At 43.8% G+C, this 26,033-nt stretch overlaps 2 protein-coding genes across 3 annotated transcripts in view; one reads left to right on the top strand and one right to left on the bottom strand.

The window, feature by feature from the left end:
• The first annotated feature begins 3,638 nt into the window (after positions 1–3,638).
• Positions 3,639–9,365, top strand: GJA10 (gap junction protein alpha 10). Its single transcript, XM_036247746.1, has 2 exons — positions 3,639–3,750; positions 7,907–9,365. Exon 2 carries the CDS (start codon positions 7,923–7,925, stop codon positions 9,363–9,365), a length of 1,443 nt encoding a protein of 480 aa, XP_036103639.1. The 5' UTR covers positions 3,639–3,750; positions 7,907–7,922.
• Positions 9,366–22,805: 13,440 nt separating this feature from the next.
• Positions 22,806–26,033, bottom strand: part of BACH2 (BTB domain and CNC homolog 2) — a 218,528-nt gene continuing 215,300 nt past the window's right edge. For both annotated transcript variants that reach the window (XM_036249409.1, XM_036249410.1), the window contains one exon: positions 22,806–25,290. In XM_036249409.1, the coding sequence (XP_036105302.1) occupies positions 24,808–25,290 (483 nt within the window). In that variant the 3' untranslated portion in view covers positions 22,806–24,807. The remainder of the gene's footprint in view (positions 25,291–26,033) is intronic.

Below are 26,033 nucleotides of genomic sequence, written 5' to 3'. Positions count from 1 at the left end.
TACATCTTTTGATGAACAATTAATGGTAAATTAATTCACAGATTTAATATACTATTCTTTTTATTTATGGTAGTGCCTGATGAAGATATCTTTCCCAACTCCAAGATGACAAAGCTATTTTTTATTATTTGAAACTTGTATTGTTTTACTTTGTGTATGTATATCTACAATTCACTAGGAATTTATTTTTTTGTAGGGTGTGAGGTAGGAGGTAAATTTAATTTCAATTTTTATTTGTTTTTGTTTTTTTTCATCCTCACCCGAGGACATTTTTCGATATTTTGTTCAGATAGAGTGAGAGGGAGAGAGAGAGAGAGAAACATCGACGTGAAAGTGACACATCGAGTGGTTGCCACCCACACGACCCAACCAGGGCCGGGGATAAACTGCAACCAAGGTTCGTGCCCTTAGCGGGAACTGAACCCGGGTCTCTCCGGACCGCAGGCCAACGCTCTAACCGCTGAGCCAAACCGGCCAGGGCTAATTTCAATTTTTAAAAAACATCCAATTTGACCATTGCTCATTTGTTGTAAACAATCCCTGCCCCACTGCTCCTCAGAGCCACCTGACAACGCGTCGTGTGACCATAGATAAGTATGTTTCATTCTGGAATCTCTGTTCTGTTTATTGGCCTGTTTGTGTAATTATGCACCCATATTCATCACTCTCTTAATTATTATAGCTTTAGATAAGTCTCGATATCCAGTAAACAAGTCTTTTCACTTTGTTTTCTTTCTTCTGCACGTTCATGGGTAAATTTGGCCCTTTACATTTTCACATACATTTTAGAATCAGCTTATTAAGTTCCACAGAAAACCTATTGGGATTTTTGACTGAGCTGACATTGACTCCATAGATCAATTAATTTGGGGAGAATTGATATATTTAAAAAGATGAATTTTTCAATCCCTGAGCACGGTATATCTTACCACGTATTTAAAGTTATTTCAGTCCTGGCTGGTTTGGCTCAGCGGTTGGAGCATTGGCCTGCAAACCAGAGAGTCCCGGGTTCAGTTACTGCTAGGGGCATGTACCAAAATAAAAGAATAAAATGTCTGCAATAACAATTCTTACTTAAAAAAGAAAAAAGGTTATTTCAGTAATGGTGTGTGTCTTACATATTTTTCATTAGATTTATCTTAGGTATTTGCTAGTATTTGATTCTATAGTAAATGATTTCATTTTCTGTTTGGGATACAGAAATACAATTGACTATATCTAGAAACTTGCTGAACCATATAATGTTCTAAAAATTTATCTGCAGATTTTTTTATACAAAATCATAGTTTTATTTCTTCCTTTGTAATCTTTAAACTTTTTTGCACTGGCTAAAATGGTGCAAATAATGATTAGAATGAATAATAGTAAACATTCTTCTCTTATTCCTGATCTCACAGAGAAAACTTAGTATTTTATCATTATGAGGTTTCATGTAAAATTAAAAAAAAATGGATACTGTATTAGATTAAGGGAGTCTCCTTGTATTCCTAGTTTGCTAAGAGCTTTTGTTTTTGTTTATTTTAATCCTCACCGAGGATATTTTTCCATTGATTTTCAGATAGAACTGGAGGGAGGATGCGGGGGGGAGAGAGAGAGAGAGAGACATTGATGTGAGAGAGACACATCGACTGGTTGCCTCCCGCACAACCCCAACCAGGGCCAGGGATCAAACTTCAACCGAGGTACATGCCCTTGATGGGAATCTAACCCGAGACTCTTTGGTCTGAAGGCCCATGCTCTGACTGCTGAGCCAAACCAGCCAGGGCTCTAAGGGCTTTTTAAAAAGATATGAATGGACGTTTATTTATATCAATATCTTCTCTATTGTGTGAATGTGGCATATCACATTGATTTTTAATATTAAACAAACCTTGTAATCTATCTCAGAATAAACCTAACTTTAATGTATTGTATCCTCTTTATAAAATGTTAGATTTGGTTTGCTAATGTTTTGTTTAGGATATTCTGCAGCTATTTTTTATTTATTTATTTATTTTGAGAATGAGAGTGACCTAAAGATTTTCTTAACACTGTTTTGTCAGGCTTTGTTATCCACATTATTATTTTTCTGTCTTCATAAAATGAAGTGTTCTTTTTTCTATTCTCTGTAACTGGTACATAAGGAGATTGTGAAGACATAGGCAGAAGCCCATTGCTGAACTTCTTCAGTTATGAAATGAGTTTCTTGAACAGAATGTGTGGAGTGCCACATGGCCCTTCTCCTGGGAACGCCTGAGTCTTGATGAGATGAGGGACTTGACGCAAATGAGCTTTCCTCTTCTGCTGTTGCTACCCCCATTACACATGACTTCCTCTTCCTTTAGTATTATGTTGCCTTTCACAATCCTAAGTGTTGTGCAGCTGCTCTGCATCACCAGGCGAGTGAAGGGGTTGGTAAATATGGGCACCATTGACTAGCACAAAGGCAGTAGCTCGTGGAACTCGCACCCGCATGCATCTTTCTCTTACCTTTCTATCCTGGGACATTTTTTCTCTTGAACCTTCCTGTTTCCTTTGGTTTCTCTGAGTGTGTTGTGGTCCTGCCAGTCACTCTGTCATAGATTCAGCATAACTTTTGGTGAGAGTGGCAGTAGGAATGTTGAGGAACACGTTCCCTGTGGCAGCGGCCCTCCTCTGTGCTGGCTGCTGCGGAGACTGGGGTGGCTGGAGGCGACAGTGCAGGCGGCGCCTGCTCGCCCACCAGCAGTGCAGTGCCGGGACTGCTGACTGTCAGGACCTTTCAGGTTATCACTGAGGTTACGGGAGAGTCACCTACTCTCTGCCTCTGTCACTTTCAGATAATCTACTGAAACAATTTTTTTTTTGCCTGCGCCCTTTCAGCCTCACAGAATATCCCTAGACCACATAATCTAAAGACAGGCACAGCCCTCCTCTCAGGGGTCTGAAATGCTTAATCAGTCTCTCTCTCTCTCTCTCTCTCTCTCTCTCTCTCTTCTTAATCCTCACCCAAGGATATTTTTTCATTTATCTTCAGATAGAGTTGGAGGGAGGGAGGGAAGGAGCGAGGGAGGGAAGGAGGGAGAGAGAGAGAGAGAAGCATCAATGTGAGAGACACATTGACTGGCTGCCTCCCACACGACCAGGGCCAGGGATGAACTGCAACCGAGGTATGTGCCCTTGACCAGAACTGAACCTGTAGCTCTGGTCCGAGGGCTGATGCTCTAACCGCTGAGCTGAACTGGCCAGGGCATGCTTAATCTTTTTTTTGAGATATTTCTTCTTTCAGCATAGCATGATATGCAAGAACACTATGGGTTTGGTTGTCACTCCATTATTACTTGTTCACATTTGATGAAGCTGGACACCCTAGGCAGCTACTGACGAAATCAGACATGACCCATTGATCTGTGACATCAATTCCCAGAGCAATTAATCGGCTGAAAGAAATGCACTCGCTCAAATGACTCTAATCCTTCACAAACGAGAAAGGAAAATTCACATTTGTTTCACTTCTCATTTCCAAACGTGATACAACAGGAGTGGATCCAGCATGGTGTCAGAAAAAATATTACAAGAGAATTGCAAAGCACCAAAGGACATTCTGACCTCGGGAGAGGACTAGTTAGACTCCATTGATCAAAATTACTGTACTGATTCTGGATTGGGCCCCGAAGCCAGCTGATCAGAGCCTTTATATCTACAACCAGCAGCAGTTGTTCATTAATTAGCCACACATGGTCGAACTTTAGGGTTCTGTGAGTCCAGTTGTTATTTTTCTGCCCACGTAAGGTAAGTGGTCAATATGTGAATTTTCTTGTTTATGAGAAACCTAGGAAATTCTTGTGGGGATAGAAAGATAAGATCTGAAATAAAATTTAGGAAAGAGACACCAGCCATTTACAAAGGAGATGCTGAATTAGTATTTGATAATAAAAGAAAATTCAACAATATTTCTAGGACCTGTAGTCAGTTAATGGTAAAAGGTATTTATTTTAGGAGACAGGAATATTTGTCTAAAAGGTCTGGATTTTGCATGCCAGTATGTATACTTGTTTTTCTGTATTTCATGTTGGCCTAGTTTTCTTTTACTTGCTATTAAAAAATAATTTCCATTTTTTAAGGCTACAGTGGCAAAAAAAAAAAAAAAAGGCATTAAATAGTTTAGGATTGTCAGGTAGAGAATAAGTTAGTGAAATGAGTTAGCCTTTCCACCTTAGGGTCTTTATATAAAATACAAGCTCTATATTTTTATAAGTGTTAAAGATATTATTTTTTAATAATGAATAATGGCCAGAAAATTTAAAATGAATGATTATGGGAAATGAACTAAACTCTATAAGAAAGGATAGAACGTAGTAAATTATTGCTTTAGTTAATGAGGTGTAATCTAAAATTTTTAAATCAAATTTTTATTTGGGGGTATTATGTATGACTATATTTTTAATTTTTGAATTTTAAACTATAAGTATATAGAGTAAAATATAAAAGTCTTATTAACATTCCTTTCAAAGTCTGAGAGAATCTGTTTTTAAAATTTTATTTGTAAAATTGCTTATACATGTGTGCACATACAGGTATAAATTTACATAAATGTATGCATTGGATAAAAGTCAGTCATGCTTCCTGAGAAGAGTCTTTTCCTTTTTTTTTGCCTCTCCCTTTGTCCTCCAAACTTCCTCTTCCTTACCACTTCCTACAGACCTTCCCGTAACCTACATCAGCTTCCCGGTGTGAGTCTTTCTGTTCTTTTCCCTCTGTGCTCATATAGTCACACATATATACATCTCATATACATATGCATACATACATAGTATGTACATTTGTATGATTTGCTCAGTGATATATGTTCTCACATTGAATCTGAGGATCAGTTGGTTTGGGGAGACTTGGCATATTTACAAACAGTAATTGCGTTTTTTTTGTTTGTTTGTTTTTTTTTATCCTCACCCGAGGACATTTTTTCATTTTTTTGTTCAGGTGGAGTGGGAGGGAGAGAGAGGAACAGAGAGAGAGAAAGAATCATCGACATGAAAGGGACACATCGAGTGGCTGCCACCCGCACAACCAACCAGGGCCGGGGACAAACTGCAACCGAGGTACATGCCCTTAGCGGGAACCGAACCCGGGTCTCTCAGGACCACAGGCCGACGCTCTAACCGCTGAACCAAACCGGCCAGGGCAGTAATTGCGTTTTTGAATCCCTGAGTATGGTGTATCACACCATTAATTTATTATTTTTTATTATGTTTTTATTGATTTTTTAGAGAGAAAGATAGAAACATCCATGTGAGAGAGAAACATCAATTGGCTGCCTCCTGCATGCCCCCTACTGGGGATTGAGCCCACAACCTGGCATGTGTCCTGACCAGGAATCAAACCTGGACCTGTCAGTCTATGGGATGACACTCAATCCACTGAGAATACCGGCCAGGCCACACCATTAATTTAATTTATTTAAATAGTGTATGTGTATGTGTATTTGGCATTGTCAACTGTTCTCTCCTTGAAATTCTGTCCTGCTTTGGTTTTAGTGACACGACCCTCATGGTTTCCACTTTTCTCCCTTTGGCCATTTCTCATTTTCATTTGTAGACTTTTTCCTGTGCTATTTATCAGGTTTCTGTTATTGACTCACTTTTCCTTCTTGTCCCTCAGTGATCTCATTTACCTATTTAATAATTATTCATGAATGTTTAAATGTGTATCTAGTTTGTAGCTTTATGATGTAGTTGTTTTCTAGACCCAAATGCTTTCTGGACATCTCCACTAAATTTTTTTTAGATTTTTCAATTATAGTTGACATTCAGTACTATTTTATATTCGTTTCAGGTGTATATCATAGTAGTTAGACAGTCATAATTTACAAAGTGCTCCTCCTGATAGTTCCAGTACCTACCTGGCACTGTACATAGTTACTATAACATTATTGACTATATTTCCTGTGCTGTACTTTACATTCCCATGTCTGTTTTGTAACTGCCCATCGGTATTTCTCAATCCCTTCACCTTTTCACCCAGTCTCCCAAGCCTCCTCCCCTCTGGCAACCATCAGTCTGTTCTTTGTATCTGAGTCTATTTCTGTTTTCTTCATTGGTTTATTTTGTTCTTTAGATTCTGCATATAAGTGAAATCATGGTATTTGTCTTTGTCTGACTTACTTCTCTTAGCATAATACACTCTAGGTCCATCTGTACTGTCATAAATGGTAAGATTTCATTCTTTTTTATGGACATCTCCACTTTTGCTATTCAGTTTTGTTGGGTAAAACCTATATATATTTGCAATTATAATTTCTGCCATTTATGTGCTTAAAAAGCCTTCCTCTATTTCAAGGTTATAAAATATATTATATTTTAAAAATATTTTTTTCTTTATTGATATTAGAGAGAGAGAGATAGAAACATTGATGAGAGAGAACATTGATTGGCTGCTTCCTGCATGCCCCCTACTGGGGATTGGGCATGTGCCCTGACCGGAAATTGAACCAGCAACCTCTTGGTGCATGGATCAATGCTCAACCAGTGAGCCACATTGGCCAGGCTAAAATATATTCTTTTACATTTTATTTTAATACTTTCACAGTTTACATTTTTTTAGAGTCAGTACTTGACTCTATCTGGAATTTATACAGTGTGGGGCAAAAGTAGGTTTACAGTTGTAAGTACACGAAACGGTTTATTCTCGTATTATTATTTATTAATTATTGTGTTATCTTCCATGCAAACAACTGTAAACCTACTTTTGTCCCACCCTTTATTTATGTTTGAAGATAGGGAGGGAAAATATAACAATTTTATGTTTATTCTCTTGTATTTTTTAAGTTGATATTCATTTGCTTCATTTTCACTATTTGTCCATTTTATATGTTAGTGGGAGTCCTTACTAAGTGCTGTGAGGCTGGGCTAGGTATATATGGTTCATTGTTGAATTTCCTGGCATCTAGTAGGTGCTAGTAAGATTTTAGTAAATTTTGAAGGAATGAATTATGGAAGGAGAAAAATGTTTTATTATTGTTTTAACCTAAACAGACTTTCCTGGTTTTTTCTCCATATATTTCATATTTGGAAGTCTCCCATCTTAGAAGACTTTAACCTACCAAGTATTTTAACCTCATTGAACTTAAAAAAACACTAATTTTTTTCAGGGTAAACTAAATAACCTATTCATGTCAGCTATGCCTCAATTCCAGATCTCAAGCTTGCTAGAGATTCTTTTTCTTCTAAGTTAGCAAAGCTTCTATGCAGACATGCTTTGTGGATGTAATCATATGTCTTATTGCTGGTACTATTTCTGTCATCTTGATCTTTACTTGATCTATTCTCTGCCAGTTTCTGAGGGTTTTTATGGCTGATTTCTTTTTTCCTTGTACTTTTAGTCTTGCATTGGAAGCCATGGATAATATATAATGAGGACCTTTGTTTTCCTGCTGATGATTATTCCAGTGAGAAGAACCGAGTTTTAAAATGAAAAGACAATTCAACCCACTATTATTTATTGATAACTTCTGTATACAAAGACCACAGTGCTAGAACCATCACACAACTCATTTTAGGTACAGTGCCACAGTAAGACTTATCTAAGATCATGTAGGGTGTATGGTAAATGGGGCATCTCAGATGGATAGAAAAATGAACAAAATTGTGGAATAGACAGCATTGTACAAATACAAAGGCCAGTGGATATGTTAGAATGCAGTCAACTTTGTGTAGGAGAGAAGAGGGTAGGAAGGAAATTGGATCAGATTGTGGAGGGTCTTGAGTGTGTTTTTTTAAACCTGATATTCCTTGGAACCATTCTATTTCAACACATGGTCCATAAATTAGGGCTGGAAAACCTTTCATGGTTTTGCTGACTTGAAAAAAGAATCTGCTGTTTTGATTAGCCTGAGTCTTTATACATTACATGCATGGATGCTATTAATCTCAGTGTTCTCTTTATATTTCAGGCATTAGTCTCTTACCATGGGGGATTGGAACTTATTGGGTGGCATTCTAGAGGAAGTTCACTCCCACTCAACCATAGTGGGGAAAATCTGGCTGACCATCCTCTTTATTTTCCGAATGCTGGTACTTGGTGTGGCTGCTGAAGATGTCTGGGAGGATGAACAGTCAGCATTTGCCTGCAACACCCAGCAGCCAGGTTGCAACAATATCTGTTATGATGATGCTTTCCCCATCTCTTTGATCAGATTCTGGGTTTTACAGATCATCTTTGTGTCTTCTCCCTCTCTGGTGTATATGGGCCATGCCCTTTATAGACTCAGGGCCTTTGAAAAGGAGAGGCAGAGGAAAACGTCACACCTGAGGAACCACATGGAGAGTCCAGGGCTTGAATTGGAGGAGCAACAAAAGATAGATAGAGAACTGAGGAAGTTAGAGGAGCAGAAGAGAATCCACAAAGTCCCTCTGAAAGGATGTCTACTGCGTACTTATGTCTTACACATCTTGACCAGATCTGTGCTGGAAGTAGGGTTTATGATAGGCCAGTATATTCTCTATGGGTTTCAAATGCACTCCCTCTACAAATGCACTCAACCTCCATGCCCCAATGCAGTGGATTGCTTTGTATCCAGGCCCACAGAGAAGACCATTTTCATGCTCTTTATGCACAGCATTGCAGCCATCTCTTTGTTCCTTAATGTACTAGAAATATTCCATCTGGGAATCCGGAAAATCATGAGGGCACTTTATGAGAAGCCTGACAATGAGGGTATTGAGGATGACAGAGGCCCTCTGTTTCATTTGAGAAAATATTCAGTGCCTCAGAAGTGTATGATTTGCTCCTCCTTGGCTGAAAGAATCTCTCTACTTGAAGCCAACCATCAGCAACAAGTCATCCAAGTCAATGTGCCGAAGTCTAAAACCTTGTGGCAAATCCCACAGCCCAAGCATCTTGAGGCAGACCCTTGCGGTAGTAAAAATGACTGGGCTGAGAAGGATCAGCACAGAGGACAGCTCCATGTCCACAGCCCGTGTCCCTGGGATGACTGTGTTCGGTTTCAGCACCCGGGACAGCGACCGTGCCATTCCTCCTATGGCATACAGACTACGACGTCCCAATCCTGGCTAGGTACAGCGACGGCTCCTAGGCAATGTCCCTCCTATGCAACAGGAGCCTGGGCCCAGTCCCAGGACTCGCAGCCCTCGGGGGAGCCTCTCACAGATTTGCACAGTCACTGCAGAGACAGCGATGGCAGCGTGAGAGAGAGTGGGGTCTGGACAGACAGATCTCGCTCCGGCTGTCGCAAGGCCAGCTTTCTGTCCAGGTTGCTGTCTGAAAAGGGACAGCTGCACAGTGACGCAAGTAGCTCCAGTTCTCAGAACAGCTCTTACTTGGATTTTCCACACAAGAAAACAGCCCCTCGCTTCTGCCTTCAGTCACTGGGCACAGAGCATCAATGGTAAGTACAGACAGACTGACTGATCAAGGGACTATTGCAAGAGGTGTTGCACTTTGCCCCCTTATTAGCCTTCCCTTCCCTCCTTTGTGGTGTGTGTATGTCTGTGTTGAGAGAGAGGGAGAGGAGGAGAGGGAGGTTAATTTATGAAGAATTAAATTAATTCATTCAATAAATTCCGTTAAATTCAACTCAGAAACTTAATTGAATACTTACTTTATATCCATCTGACTTTTAGGTGCTGATTGTATAAATGAATAAAACAGCATCTCTGCCATCAGAGGGCTCGGAATCTGATGGGAAAGTTAGGCAGGTAAACGTGTAAATGTGAGTAAGTGTAAGGTGCGCGTTGGGGGATGGGCAAAGGAGGGAGTGGCCACTTTTTTATGATGGATCAGGAAAAGCTTCATAGTTTTAAAGAAAATATTTCATTGTAGTTACATTCAATATTATATTAATTTCAGATGTTCAGCATAGTGATTAGACATTTATATAACTTACAAAGTGATTCTCCCCAATAAGTCTAGTACCCACCTTGCACCATGCATAGTTAATACATATTACTGACTATGTTGTAATTTACATTCCCATGACTGTTCTGTAACTACCAGTCTGTACTTCTTAATCCCTTCAGCTTTTCACCCAGCTCCCCAACCATCCCACTTGGCAACCATCTATTTGTTCTTAATTTTCTTTTGTTCTTTATATTTGTTTGTTTCTGCTTTGTTCATTTATTGTGTTTTTTAGATTCCACATATAAGTGAAATCATATGGTATTTGTCTTTCTCTGTCTGACTTATTTCACTCAGCATAATACTCTCTAGGTTCATCTATGCTGTCACAACTGGTAAGATTTCATTCTGTCTTACGACCAAGTAATATTCTATGGTATACATGTACCACATCTTCTAAAAGCTTCATAGTTGAAGTGACTTTTGAACTGAGTCTTCAAAGATGTGGTGAGTTTTCCAGGCCTAGGAGAACTAGGGTCCATGAAAGAGGCCACCCCAGCAGAGGGGGCAGCACAGACCAAGGCTGAGGGGTGTGGCACACAGGGCTCTCCGGGGAGTTGCCTGCGGTTGGAGCACAGGGTGGTAGGAGGCTGGGGAGAGAGGGGAGGCTGGAGAAGGGCGCATGGAGGCCTTGGCGGGAGGCAATGGAGAACTCGCAAGGGGACGTGCAGCAGAGGGGTGATTGGATAAGAATTGCACTTTAGAAAGCTCTTCCTGTCACCGTGTGGAAGATGGGTCAGAGGAGGGATCATTTGTGACCTTGAGTTGCCCTTGTCTCACTAAGGGAAGAGGGTATGTTCCATTGTTTGAATAGCTCTGACATTTAAAAGTCATATATAAATATTTGGGGATATAGTTCACAAAGATTAAAATCAATATTGTATTGACTTTAATTCTATTCTCTGAAAAGCCCCTGTGGAATAAATATTCTATGATCATTGTAAGACATAGTGGATATTTATTGTAGATTCTTTTCAATTTGGCAAAAAAGAGTGACGCTTGCTTTACCCACTGCTCCTGACAGCTTTCCCCTCATTGAAAACTCTTCCAAGTTTAGAGGGGGAACTTCTCTGTTAAACTCACTTGGTTGAGTGTACAGTTGTTTTTTCTTTTTCTTTTTTAAAGACCAGCATTAAAAAAATATATATGTTTTTTTAAATTTTATTTTTTGGAGAGAGAAACATCGATTGGCCGCCTCCTGCATACCCTTACTGGGGATCAAGCCCACAACCCCGGCATGTGCCCTGATAGAAAATTGAACCGGGACCTCTCAGTCCATGGGAAGATGTTCAATCCACTGAGCCACACCGACTGGGCCTTTGTTTTATTCTTTGTGTTAATAATGATCAAATCCTGCCCGGCCAGTGTGGCTCAGTGGTTGAGCATTGACCCATGCACCAAGACGTCGCCGGTTCGATTCCTGGTCAGGGCACATGCCCAGGTTGTGGGCCAAATCCCCAGTGGGGGGCATGCAGGAGGCAGCGAAAAGAGTTCTCTCTTTATCGATTTTATCTCTCTCTCTCCCTTCTCTCTTCCTCTCTAAAATCAATAAAGAAAATAAATAAATAAAATCCCTTTAACCGGTTTCATATCTCCTATGAATTTAGAGATACTTTGTTACTGCACCAAAGTCATACCTCGAGTATGAATCATCCTACCTAGATTTTTCCTAAAATATTTCTCTCAGATTGATACTCATTTCTTTTCAGTGACCAGTCATCTACCTAGGAGACCATGTTTTGTATCAATGCATTGGTGCTTGGGACCCTATGCCAAACCACAGCAGGTTCTCAACTCTGGCCATGAATTACAGTCATCAAGGAACTTAAAACATTTTTTTTTAATGCCCAGTACCCACCCAATACTAATTAATCCACAATCTCTGGGGATGGGGTGCACAATCAGTATTTTTTAAACTCTCATGGTGATTGCAATGTGCACCAAGGTTGAGAACCACTCTTTTAGAGTAACCTTGCCAGTGGCTCCTGCTTCTTATCTGCCTTTGGGAAGTCAGTAGGACAGTTTCCATCATGTCCTCTTTCTTGTAGCTCCCTCCATGTGACAGGAGCCTTTGCGTTGGCAGAGAATTCAGGGAGAGACAGCGATGTTTAGTTGAGGCAGCTTTTCTTACTTCTTCAGATTACCTTTTGGGAGAAGTTAACCATGATCAGGCGACTAGAGCAGCAATTTTCTTTTCTTTTTCTTTTTTTTATACTGCAACTTTATTTCAATCCCACAAATGTTTAAATGAAACAGTACATAAAATAGCAGAGAACTGAAAACTCTATAAAGGAAGTACACCTAAAGCATGACAATTCAACATTCATTAGTGTTTCATCTTCGGTTCTGATTGACACTTGACGCTGCAAACTTTGAAACCAGCTTTGAAATCAGGATGACTATTCTGGAGAGATTTCAGCACGAGCACTGAGATTTGTACATTCAGTTGGTTTTCAGTGGACTTGTTAGCCATGGACATAGCGTAGAGCGCAGATTTGTCGCAGCCCAGATCAGTGTGAGGGAAGAAGTGCCCCCCTGCGATGAGAAAGGATCCCCTAAATGATAGGGCAGCAACGTTCAGCTGGTGTGTCACAAGAATCATTGATTGATTTATTAATCCTCCCCTGAGGATATTTTTCCATTGATTTTTACACTGAGCAGAAGTGTGTGTGTGGGTGGGGGTGGGGGAGAGTGTGTGTGTGTGTGTGTGTGTGAGAGAGAGAGAGAGAGAGAGAGAGAGAGAGAGAATAATCCATGTGAGACACCTTGATTGGTTGCCTTCTGCAACCAGGGCTGGGGAATCGAATCTGCAACCCAGGTACATGCCCTTGACTGGGAATCGAACTCACAACCTTTCAGTCCATAGGCTGATGCTCTAACTGCTGAGCCAAACCAGCCAGGCCTGTTGCAAGAATTAAAAAAAAATTTTTTTTTCTTTATTGATTTTTTTAAAGACAAAGGGAGAGAGAGATAGAAACAGATGAGAGAGAACATCAACCAGCTGCCTCCTGCATGTCCCACACTGGGCATCTGGCCTACAACCAGGGCATGTGCCCTGACCGGGAATTGAACAGGCGACGCTCAGCCACTGAGCCACAACGGCCAGGCTGTTGCAAGAATTTTTAGCACATGCAATACCTGACTATTTAGTCAGGGGCACTGACCTCTTTTCCCTTACATTGCCAATTTAAAGAAATGACAACAGCCAACACAATGATAGCCATCTGGTGGGAATGAATCAAAATTATACCTATTTGTTTTGTCAGATTGGCAAAAAATGTAACATTTTTTTTGGTGTGCCGCAGAATTTTAGTAATTAGTTTGCGTGCCGTGAGATGAAAGAGGCTGAACATAGCTGGTGTAGAGAGAAGAAGATAGGGTGATAGGCCTTCTTTATTTCTTCACCTTCCTCTTTGCCCCTGCTTTTTATGTTTCTAAGAATTATACAAAATGCCTTTGGCCACAGAGCCTCTGGTCACGTCCCCAAGCCTTACAGAGCTGGCGGGCTCCGTACTCCCCAGAGAGTGGGCTCCAGAGCACGGCTGGGCTGCTGCGTCGTGCTTCTTGTCGACGGGGATGGAGCTCCCGTTAGAAATCAGTGCAACAACCAGGACTGTGCTCAACCACTTTTAACACACAGCTGCTTTTTTCACTATGCTAGGTCCCAGAGGACAGACGTTTTAGGGCTCAATTGGACTTCCCAGCCTCCCAAACTGTGAGAAATAAATTTCTGTTCTTTGTGTTTAATATGTTTAAATATATTAAATCTAAAATCTCTATTACTTCTAGGTTCTTCTAGGTCTCATTTGGGAAGGTCTTTTTTGACTCAGCATTATTAACAAGGGTTATTAGGGATTTGCAGGGTGGAATGGTATAACTCATTGAGCTCCTTGGCTGAGAAGGTTTACATAATGTATCAGTTGTCAAAGACTCTGAAGAAGAGAAAAGACACACTTTATTTAGGGCCTGAGTGGGGTCTAGACACTGCCATGGACTTCCTCACTTCAGCCTTGCGATTATTCCCATTTTATGGACAAGGAAACAGATGACTTGTCCAAAGTCACACAATTAGGATGTGGTGAAGCAGTCCTTGGGTGGTAGCAAGAACAAACATTAATATGTACAGGGTGAGTGAATGAGCTGGACTGCACTCCAAGCCCGTGTGACTCCACGCCTGTGCCCATGGCCGCTCCTCACGCTCCCGCACACGGAAGCCTAAGTTCAGCGTCTATGTAGGATTAAGAATAGGTCATTACAACATGGAACATTCCGCATTTGTAGTTTGGAAAATCCCACATTTTACAGTGTCAAAAATCTGGCTAATTGTTGAAGGTGCAAAGATGAACTTTGGAAGAGTTGGCTTTTTAGTTTGAATTTTGGACAGAATGACAGCTGGAAAAGGAGGAGATGGCAGGTGGGATTCAGCCCTTTCCCAGTGACACTGTCATGCAACAGGACCTCCTCGGGGGCCACGTGGGGACAGCTGCCGTCTGCTGCAGGTGTTGACGGATCCTTCGTGTTTGTGACATACATAGAGCCCAGGTGGGAGGCATGACTGACTCTTACCAGCCCTTTGAGTAGATTTTGTTTTACGTTGTTTCCTATCTTTTTCAGAACGTGCTTCTAGAACTTTCACCTATTATGAAAAAATAATGCATGGCTCGAGCCAGAAAATAGGACCAGGAGCTCCTGGCATCTGTGGGGGAGACGTTGCACCTCGTCAGCTCACACGGCAGGAAGAACTGTGGAGACACCTGCCAGGTGATGGGTGCGTGCAGGGTGCTCCCCGCCGGGCTCACCCAGTACAGGAGACCCTTCCCGATGGGGCTGGCGTCGGCCTCTCAGTGCCTGGCGCGCCCCGCTGGCTGAGGGATCGGGCAGAGAGGAAGTGGGCACCGTCAGAGAAATCGCGGGTAAGAGCTGCTGTCACCGAGGGGAGGACTGGGACATGGCTCTCCTTCCCACCCAGAGCCCAGGGGACATGTTGTACAGACCACCCCGGCTTTGCAGTGGCTGCGGGGCGTCGGCAGTTTGGGCCCCTGAACATGGGTCCAGAGCAGGCCAGAACTTCCTGTCTGTAAAGGAGAGGTTGATGGGAAACTTTTTGTTGTTTAATTCTCTTCAGTTCATTTCTTGGGGATGAACCAGCTGGATTTTTGTTCATAAACGCCACGGCATAAAATATTGATGACAACACTGGAAAACACTCACGTTGCGTGATTTTACTTTACCCTCTGCCCGGATCACGCACAGTCAGTGCTGACGGCGTGACTGCGCCCACAGGTGCCGGCGGGGTCTCCTGGACTCCCAGGGGGGTGACCGAAGCGGCCACCTCTTCTCCACCCTCCCTCTCCCGTGGTCCCGCACTCTCCAGGAACGGTGCGTCAAAAGCGCTTAATTATCCTTATAGAGCATAGAGACACCGGTGATATGCACTTATTAGCCAGTCATTAGACTGACTGGCTGGTTGTTACCGTCTGAGCTCCGACAGCCATGAAGGCGAGCTCAGTTCCCTCCTAAGGGCCACTTAGCTCCGCCACCCTCCATCCCATGGCCAGACTGTCCCCCAGTCCTGGCTACACACCTTGTAATTAAGGCTTCAAGTTATTAGGAGAATCAATTTGGGGTAATGCCACAACGCTCTGTATCATCTAAGTCCTGTGAGATAAAATCCAAACCCCTTAGCCTGGTACCAGAGCCTCCACCGCAGGCCCCCGCCTCTGACCGCGGCATCCGAACAGCTGCTCACGGCTCACTCCCGCTGCCCCGCCCACGGAGCGGTGGGCTGCTGGCAACCTCCACCCGCCCTGCTCCTGTCTTCTGGGGGCTCGGCACTTATGGAGGCAGTTCCAGCACCTCCTCAGCCAACCCTCCACCCATCATGCCTTTCTTTCTATCAGTCCTGTAATTATAGTAATTAAGGTAATTTTGGGGGGTAGGTACTTTTTATTTTTTGCAAAAAGAGACACATACTAGATGCGACTTATTTCTAGGAAGCCCCTTCGAACCATTCGAGATGAGCTCCCCTGAGCTGGGACAGTCTTCTGCCTTTGGACCAGGACTCCCATCATCAACTCTAGTTCTCAGAACTCTACCACTGGCTTTTCTGGGTGTCTGGCTTGCAAAGGGTGGATTGTAGGACTTCTCAATCTCCATAATTGTGTGAGCCAATTCCTTATAACTACTCATATCTGTCTGTATCTCTCTCTATATGTAGATTTTTTCTGTTGGTTCGGTCTCTCTGGGGAACTCTAACAATACATTGGGTGACTGCCTGGGATATCGCAGAAGGGAGCCCAGCACTGGATGGGACTGGTTTTGCTTCTAGCCCAACTGGCCCCTGAGTCCATTTGCAGAGGTGGAAATGAGGTGTGATGTGAAGACAGTGATCTGTTCCCCGGCGAGTCGGTAGAAGAGCCAGTGAAGCCCAGGTGGGTGAAATGAGCCCGGGGCCAAGCCCAGACAGGTGCCGTTTTAAGGGGCATAGCGTATTCCAGGTGCTAAGCACGTTCTATCTAGACCTCGTATGACTGTACAAAGTTATTGTTCATCTCCATTTTTAAAATCAGTGAAGGATCAAAGAAGTTAAGTGATTTGCCCCACAGCTAAAGGTCACACAGCTGAAATGCATGCTGTGCAGCTGGAATTCAAACCCAGGTCTACCTGTTCCAAGGCCAACACTTCTTCCAGGAAGTCCTGCTCTCTCTTGTCCAGAACAATCAGCAACCCCTGGGCAATGACTTATTTGCACATGTATCTGCCCGACTAGCCTGTGAAAGCTCTAAGGATAAGGCCTGTGCATGTCAAATCCTGGATGCACAACTTGTAGCACAGTGTTGAATGAACGTATGTTTATGTGCCCAAGACACTACCTTACCCCTCACTTCCCATGCTCCAGTCTTTACTCCTCACTGTGTTCTGTTATGTCTAGTCAGTTTATTATGATAGACTCTTTCAGAAGTCTGTGTAGCATCATTTAAAACATTTTTTTTGTAATTTAAATTTATTTCTCACCCTCAAAAGCCTTTACAGATCATCAACTGCACAACACAAATAGAGGTTAAAAAAAAGTTTAAAAGCACCCAGTGTACAATGTAGTGCTTTCAGGAAATGCAGGTGTGCCTCTGTAGGTTTCCATCCATTGCTTTAGGACAAGGGTCACTCAGAGATGCACCTGTCATTGAGGAGAAAGAGTAAGAACTAGTCATGAAGACCCACGATGCCTGTTTCTGGTTGACTGAGCAGGACAGTGGCAGGGGTATGCTGGGCTCTGTAGGAGCCAGGGCTGGGATGGGGACAGAAGGGATCATGCTGTGGCATGAGTGAAAGGAAAGATGTGCATAATGGGATGTGGGATGAGCAGCTTGCTCGTCTCTCTGGGCCTTGCGTCTTTGACACCAGGACGTATCATGTTCGTTACAGACAGGCTAAATGGCTCAGTGTGTGTGTGTGTGTGTGGGGGGGGGGGGGGGGGGGGGCTGGAAACCCATCCCACTCCGGGCATTGCAGCAAGCTGGTTAGAAAGCAAATGCAGTCTTGCTAAAGCATCTGAATTGAGGGAACGGGGGTGGTGGGTTGGAAAAGAGTGAAAATTCTAGAACAATTTCAAAGAACAGCTTAGTTATTTTCAAATACTTGCAACAAAACTGCTGGCACTGGGGTAGAGGTAGCCGATCTGAGAATCCTTGTGCCCTACAGGTAGATACAACTCACTCCTCTGGTGCACGTTCAGAGTAGGAGAGGACATGCTGCTGCCCACTGGATGGTGTGAATGCCTCCCTGCTGTGGGACATAACAGCTTTGTTCTGTATCCAACCATGACTGTCATTCCTGCCACAAGCACAAATGTCAGGGTGGGAGGTACAAATACTGTCAGTTCTAAGTGACCAGGTTTTCCTACAGAAAATTTTGGGATTATGACCCAACTGTCTGTTCCAGAATGGATTGAATAACTTCATGTCTTCAGGCAAAAGACTATATTTTACCTCTCACACCTAAAATGTTATGGCTGTGGTGTTTTCAGAATAGCACATTTGCAAATCCCATAATATGTTCACTGGAAGCCCCGTGTGACTCAGTAGGGTGTCCTCGGAGATCTGCAAAGGGAGTCTCATTCAGCAATTTTTTTTTTTTTTTTTTTTAATCCTCACCCGAGGACATTTTTTCATTTTTTGTTCAGGTAGAGTGGGAGGGAGAGAGAGGAACAGAGAGAGAGAGAGAGAAACATCGATGTGAAAGGAACACATCGAGTGGCTGCCACCCGCACAACCGACCAGGGCCGGGGACAAACTGCAACCGAGGTACGCGCCCTTAGCGGGAACCGAACCCGGGTCTCTCAGGACCACAGGCCGACGCTCTAACCGCTGAGCCAAACCGGCCAGGGCTCATTCAGCAATTTTTAATTTCAGTTTTCCCATCTGGTGGATGGGGTGTGGCCATGCGCTTCCGGAAGCCCAGGCCTGGGCAGCAGCGCCCTCTCCGCACATCGCGAACCGTGTGAATGCGTCACAGCTTCACTGACCGCTCCTGTGTCGTCTGACTTGCCCACCATTCAGTATCTTGTTTTCCCTTGATTTCAAAATCCAAGACTAACCCCAATTCTAAACTCCTTGCTCTGCCCCTCATGTACCCGGATGTTCATTTAGTGCCCTTTCCCCCTGTTGACTTTGATTTAGCTTTTTGCCTGAGACAATTGCAGATTTATATGCCGGTGTAAGAAACAATATCCTTTCCACAGCTCCCCCTAGTGGTGACATTTTGCATAGGCTGCCATATCCAAACCAGGAAATTGGGTTTAATGTCTTTTACCTACTCTCATAGGCACTAGGGATTTTTAAAATTCAGAGTCGAGGAATCATAATTGGCATTATCACACTTTTAAGGTTTCTAATCAGATTAATCAGGTAGTAGGTAAGGGTCCTAACTCGAGGAACAGACATGGCTTCTCTGGGAGAAAAGGTTTCCTGAGGCCACCAGCTCTAGTCTGTAACACAGGGATCAGAGGCAGAGGAACTCAGTGTACAATGCATAATGATATGTCTTTATTTCATCAACAGAAATGGTGTCTAGACAAAATTCAGTTAACACTAGCAATTCAATTGAGTGAAAAATTTTTTTTGCACAATAGTGTATTTACAACGAGTAAATGAAGTTTCAGTTCATTAGTTCATAGCAATGCTTTTTGCCCCCCAAAAGGTAAAAATTCTTAGTTACAGAGAATAAGCATCAACAGCCATTTTCATCTTTACAAGAAAAACCACAAGAAAAACCACAATCACTTAGGAAAAAAAAAAGGACAAGCCTAAAAACTAGTACAATAAAATGATGCACTGAATTAAGTTACATTAATCGCATAGAATCTGTGTAAAAAGTATGTAGAAAAACACCTGATGTAACCTGTTACAGTCATTGACCAGTTATGAGAGGTACAGAGGGTTATACAGGTAGATATGTGTGAAAACTGTCCATATTGTTCGACCTGGGGAGGAAGAGAGAGGGGCTGCAGCCCCGTGCATACACTGAGAAGACCCTGTTTTAAATATGGCCTCTGGAGTTTGTAAGGCATATATTAGAGGTGCACTTGCATCAGACTGGTTCTGGAACAAATTCTCACAGGCCCTTTTGGCCTCACAAGCAAAGGTGGTGCTTGCCTTGCATGGCTCACGGTGTCTAACCAGCACCCCGAGCTCCCGAAAGCATCTGCAGTCTTCCTGATCACTCACTAGCGGTGGTAGGTCTTTTACGTCAAAGCGTGAATGGGCACCCAGCATTCACACGTGCAAAACACACTGTTAGCACTCAAGTGGAGGTCACCCTCTGCCTCCAGACATGTTTTGGTAGAAGACTTAGCATCGGTCTGTGGGGAGAAAGCCTCTCTGTCCAAGTCCCTTTACTATTTCCTGATACACATGTCTGATCACCCCCGCGGGAGCATTTGGCGCTGTGAGTCTACCTGAAATGAATGTCAGTGTACTGCTTCCAAGGAGAGCCACTGTTTTATCTGAGGTCAATACACTGGAGTGGAAAGGAAAGTCAGAGGTGTTTATCCATTGCTTGATGGTGAAATGCACACACCACGCCACAACATTGAATCAGAGCTACACAAGGGGGTCTCTGCACCCAAGTGGGTTCGCAAAGGGCAGCATCATCTCCCTATTACAATGAAAATGCACTGATAGTCATTTGATATAAATATTATCTCCCAGGGTGGAGTGTAGGAAAATACTATACACTTACTTTTCTTTGCAAGAAATGTTTTGCACCGTCGGTTGAATAATTTATCCTCCATCTGCCACAGTAGGTCTTTTCTATGTACGAATACTATTTGCACACACTATTTATGTGTAAGTATCTCCTATTCTGCAGCATCCATCTTTGATGCTGGGGTCGTGAGATGGCTTGGGCAGTATTAAAAACGTACAGCTTGAACACGGAATGCCTTCCCTCATGGATACCACCTCCACACGGGGCACTGCACTGTGGGCTGACCTGCCAGAACCGAACCTAAAAATCCTCAACTTTGGGAAGAAACACTAACTCATGATCCAGTGAACAGCTTTATTCTTTAAAAAAACAAACAAACTATTTCTTTAGTCTATTTACAGTGATGAGGACAACAGTTTGATTCTTGCTTCCTTCTAGATCTATGACTCCTCCAAACTAAGCAATAGTGGAGCAGCTTGAAGTCACTTATTAAGCAGCTCCCAGTTTAATGGAGTATGATGTATAGGACTAGGCAGCCATAAAGGGTTTTTAAAGAGCCTGACAGGCTTCTCCTCATTGTGAGAGGATTATGCTACTCCCCAGCGGATCAGCTCACAGGGGGCAGGACTTGGTGGTTTCTTTTTTTTTAATCCTCGTCAATGGGTATTTTTCCATTTATCTTCAGGTAGAATGGGAGGGAGGAAGGGAGGGGGAAGGGAGGAGAAGAGAGAGGGAGAGAGAGAGAAACATCAATGTGAAAGAGACACATCAACTGGTTGCCTCCCACATGATTGCGACCAGGGCCGGGACCAAACCGCAACCGAGATACGTGCCCTTGACTGGAATTGAACCCGAGACTCTTCGGTCCACAGGCCGACGCTCTAAGTGCTTAGCCAAACTGGCCAGGGCAGAACTTGGCGGGTTCTTAAACAGCTTATAATGCTCACACCTTTGTTTGTTTCTTCTTCTGTAATGGCCGTGATAAAGCATTAGAAGAAAAAGCGCAGGTGTAGACCTCTGACAAGAGCACTGACCTTCCCACTGCGCCCTGACGTCTGGCAGTCCTCTCGCTCGGCCTCTAGCAGCGCCTCCTGCCCTCCTTCGCAAGAAGTGGCAGCTGGCATACTGATCACCAGCCTTTTTTTACTTCCTTGGGAAAGCAATACAAGGATTTAATCCAAAATCATAGTGCATCTTAAAAGCAGCATACCTTTAGAAAGACAGTTAATAAATTACTTGTACAATATACAAAATAACATTTTCTACTGCAGCATCACATCTGACGCCTGAGTCACTGTGAGGGAACCGGAAGGGGAGAGGCAGGAGGGCCTAGGCACTGCCCGCTTTTTCTTTTTGCAACCGTTTTGTTCCAGAATCAGTACGTGATGGAAGTTCCATTAGCCAAGGCACCCCCACATAACGCAGAGAAACAAACACACACAGCAAAGCGCTCACCGGCCCAAAGCCTCGCCAACCTGAATGAAGCGAGATCGTCTGGAGACAGAACAAAGGGCGAGCCAAGGGGAGGACTAGATTCAGGCGGCTGTTGACTAGTTACAGGGTCACCTCCACCTGCCCCGACAACCCAAGCCACTCTCAGGTGTTTAGAGACCCACCTCGGCTGTCCTAGGGGTCCTCCCAAACAGTCCATGGCTGCGGGGGGGGGGGGAGGGGGGGTGTTTCTTTATTTCGGTAAGAAAGACCCTAAAGAGCACAGTTAAATGTCACCATGCTGTGCAAACACGGCTCCTGGTGGTTAACTTGCTTTTCCTTTCCATAAAAGACGTGGGCTTCGCGAAGGAGTCCCGGGGAAAGGAGGCTGGTTTTTAAAATTCCACTAGAGGAAATTTGGATTCTGGTCCCCAGCTAGTCCTCCCTTTGAATGAGCCCGGAGATAATAACAAACACATGGTTTAGAGCAGTAACAGACACGGACATGTCACATTGCACACGACCAGTTGCTGTTCATGGTGGACAGTGAACAAAATCGGACCAACTTGTTAAAAATCTCTAAGAAATCGAGAGACAATTTTTCAAGCAGTGTTTTTAACCAGTTCCCACGGCAGGGGTTTGGCTGGGGAGAGGAGTAAAGGTGAGGTGGGGTGGGCAGGAGGACTGACTGAGTCGGGGGGACAGAAGGGGGCGCCCCTCCCCACCGGACGTGGCCGCGCACAGGTGTGCGCAGACCAACCACGGGAAGGGGTGGGCGGAATGTGGTCAAGACTACCAGTTGCACATGAGTTGTTACCGGGGTAAATCATGCCAACAAATTGGTTTGGACCTGGTTATGATACGAGCAGAAAACATTCCTTTTTAAAAGAAGAGGAGGAGGTCACTTAAAAAAGGCAACAAGAGAGTTAGAAAACAAAATACTGTTGGCTGACTCCGCCTGTGATGGATCACGTGATTCACATCGCGGTTAGATGCCAGCTGTCACCAGTTTTCCACAAAGGCAAACCTCACGGTGACGCGAAGAACCAGCCTACTAGGCCAAGAAATGCCAACAGCCATAGTAACGACAGTAGCTCCAGTACAGAGCTTTATCGCAATCTGTCTCGGACAATCACACACACACACACACGAGAAAAAATGAAAACCCAGAGGCAGGTTTTAAAAGTGGAACTAGTTGAAAAGAAAAGCCTTTTTTTTTTTTCTTTTTTTTTTTTTAATCCTACTGCATGAACCAACAGATTTCTGGCATTCATACATATTTAAACATTTAGCGCTAATATTTGTACAGAAAAAAGTTAATAATACTAAAACATATGTTACTATGATTTCACTTTTCGCCTACATCATATACTAATTCCCCCTTTTACATGCAGCTTTAATATTGTCCAAACAATGGCACAAATAAAGAAACAAAGTCAACCACCTGGTCCCCCTGCCCACCACCCCGTTCCCACACCAAACCCCTAGGGACTCTTCCCACAGCCAGGCTGGAGGGCCCGCTGGAGGGCGGGAGCTGATCCCCCTCCTCAGCGCTGGCTGCGGTCTCAGCACATTTTCCTGTAAACGTGGCCAGGGGCCAATATGCCCCCAGAGCCGAGGAAGCTGCTCTCTGTGGGTTGCAAGCCAACCAGTTTTGCAGCAAGAGAAGAAAATGATCATCAGGTGAGGGTAGGTGTGTGTGTGGTGGGGGCAGGGCCAAGAGAGGGTTCCTGGCCATATCATGTCCAAAGACTCAGACTGAAGTCTGACTTGGGACAAGAGACTGGCGGAAAACCTCAGAAGACAACTCAAAGCTTTTGGAGAAGAAAGGGAGAAAAATGCTTTTGCCTGCGTCAGGGACAGACCTCAGGCTCACTTCTGCCCTGCTCTCTCCTAGTCTGGGAGAGCTGCATTAACCCAGGACAGCCACTTAGAGGCGGGCCCTTGGGGCTGCAGCTCATCCCCTCAGGTGAGATCTCCTGGGGGCCCATACTGGTCAGCCAAGTCCCTCCAAGGAGAGGTCCTATTGCATTACTCCCAGGAGCAAGTGAGGCCTGATGAAGTGTTGAAATGAATGGGACTTACCCCCTGGGTGAGCAAACAGTTCTAACTTGATTTCTAGAAGCCGATGCCTGCTGAGTTCTGGTATAAAATTGTGGGTTCCTACTGTTCTGATGCACTGTCACGTGAGATGCCCAAACTCTCTCCCCACTTAGGACTCTGGACATCCAGCGTCAACTCCGAACTCTCTGTCTGCATTTCAACTTTGCTTATTATGAAAGGTGGGGAGAAGGTGAGATATAAAAATATTCAAGCAGATTATTGTTGACATCCTAGGATGAATTCATTATTTGGCAAGATTGTTTTTCCTACATAATTATCACCTGAGTGGTTTTTAATTAGCTAAAATGTTTTACTTTTAAACTAAAAGCAAAGAATATACAGTATACTTGAGTTATACTGAAGTTGCAACTTCATTTAAGAAAATAGGTTTGACCCAAAACTCAGTGCAAGTGGCAAAGTTGACCATGACTGTACAGTGTCTGCAGAAACAAACAACAAGCCCACGGTACTCAGATGACACCATCCGACGGTGCCAAACCCAAACCAAACCAACAGAAAAGGTCATCTGAAATAAAACCTTAAAATAAAAGCCTCCAAAATTGAATTCTGTCCATAAATAAGTACAAATTGAAGTTGAACTGTGAAGCAAGAAAAATGACCATGTTAACAACAGTTACCAAACTAGTTCTAGCATCAGAGACAAAAGAATAGGAATGTTGGAACCTGTCTGTCAATGAGAAATGAAGTTTCCAGTTTTAGGATGAGAAAGTTGAGGCATGCAGGACTTTTGCATATGGAGAGAGATATATATTTTATATATATTATATATAATATGTACAGTCTAGCTATAAAACTTTGATGTGTATAGAAGCTGTCTTCAATGAAAAAAATTGAACATTCAGAAGAAATTCCTGAGATAGGGTTTGTGACATGGGCCACTGAGAAAAAAATCCGTGGTTGGGTCCTAGAGGTGTTATAGTCTATCCCTGTTAAGATTGAAGTTAACCCACAGACAGACAGTGTCATCACTGTCGTCTTTCCTTGCCAGGGCAAGGGGTAGCACCATTGTGAAGGTAACTATTAGCACTCCTGCATGAAGAGAGGAGGGAACACTTAGAAACAGTATTGCTGCTAAGACCGCTGTAGTGTGCACCAAATTCCTTCTCGGTTCTTCCAGATGACAGATGAACAGCGCCACCTGGTGGGAGAGGTGTGAGAACGGGGAGGCCGGTCGAGTCACTAGGTGTAATCTTTCCTGGGCTGTTCGTCAGTTGTACACTTATCAGTCATTTCCTGGCAGAAGTCCACGGTCACCGTTTGGCTCCTGGGTTCAAGAGGAGGTCCTCTCTCTGAGAAGGTTCCTGGGTCAGTGCCTTCCAGCCTTCGAGCAGAAGTACAATTCTCCGAGGTGCTGCTGGGGACCCAGGGGGGCCCCGGGGGTGCTGTGCCCTGCTCCAAACAGCAGGGAGCGGTCTCCCCCACCGCACACTGGGGGGCGGCAAGGTTCTGCTCGACACCTAAGGGTGCAGGGCTAATAGTGGAGGCTGCAGGGAGACCCATGGGTCTGAGGACAGGGCAGTACCGATGCAGGGCTTGGACCTGCTCCGGACTCTGGATGTCTCGGCAGACTTCCTGGGAAAGGCAGGAGAAGTTGTCCAGCAGTTCCCCCATGCACGCTTTCAGCTGATTCCTCTCTGACAGCAGCTTCTCTTTCTCGCACACCTGGACACCAGAGAAACAGGAGAAGGCCTGATCAAGTCTGATCTGGAGGACCCAAGACCTCGTTTCTGGGGGCTTTACAACTTTAGTTTCGTAGCCTACATTACAGTCAGGAATGGCTAGGTCAGGGTCTGCAAACTAAGACGTATATACCGGGGAGCCTGGGGCGTACACTTCTGTCAGGTCTCCTATCTGAGCAGCCCGACCAGATGTGCAATGACCTGACACCTTCCCTGTGGCAGCTCTTCGTCCCTCTTGGTGGCCCAGCCAAGTGACCAGCAAAGTCACCACCAACCAGAAAACTGGGAGTCAAGGTTCCAGCTTCTTGGAATTTGGAGTTTGTAGAGAATTAACTGGAAAACTCTTGGTTCTAAACCTTATAGCTGAAAATCTCCCCCAGATATATCAGATTGCCATTTTTGAAGGTCAAAAATAATCAACCAAGGCAAAACTTTGGTGACAGTAAAAAGACCAGTGGTTTCCAGGGATTTGGGGGAGGGGTGGGGCAGAAGGAGGAATGAATAGGCAGAACACACAGATTTTTAGGGCAGTGAACCTACTCTGTATGATACTATATGATGATGGATGTATGTTATCATGTTATTTATACATTTGGCCAAACACATAGAATGTACAACAACAGTGAGCCCTCATATAAACTGTGGACTTTGGGTGATCTTGATGCGTCAATATAGGTTCACCAACTGTAACAAATGTAACTCTGGTGGGGTATGCTGATAATGGGG

The sequence above is a fragment of the Molossus molossus genome, unplaced genomic scaffold (genome assembly GCF_014108415.1).
Source record: "Molossus molossus isolate mMolMol1 unplaced genomic scaffold, mMolMol1.p scaffold_m16_p_8, whole genome shotgun sequence".
Lineage (NCBI taxonomy): Eukaryota > Metazoa > Chordata > Mammalia > Chiroptera > Molossidae > Molossus > Molossus molossus.
The sequence above is the reverse complement of the archived record's forward strand: the minus strand, read 5'-3'. Positions and strand labels throughout refer to the sequence as shown.

Coding starts and splice junctions, on each gene's coding strand:
- GJA10 (XM_036247746.1), top strand. CDS start 7,923: ATGGGGGATTGGAACTTATTGGGTGGCATTCTAGAGGAAGTTCACTCC.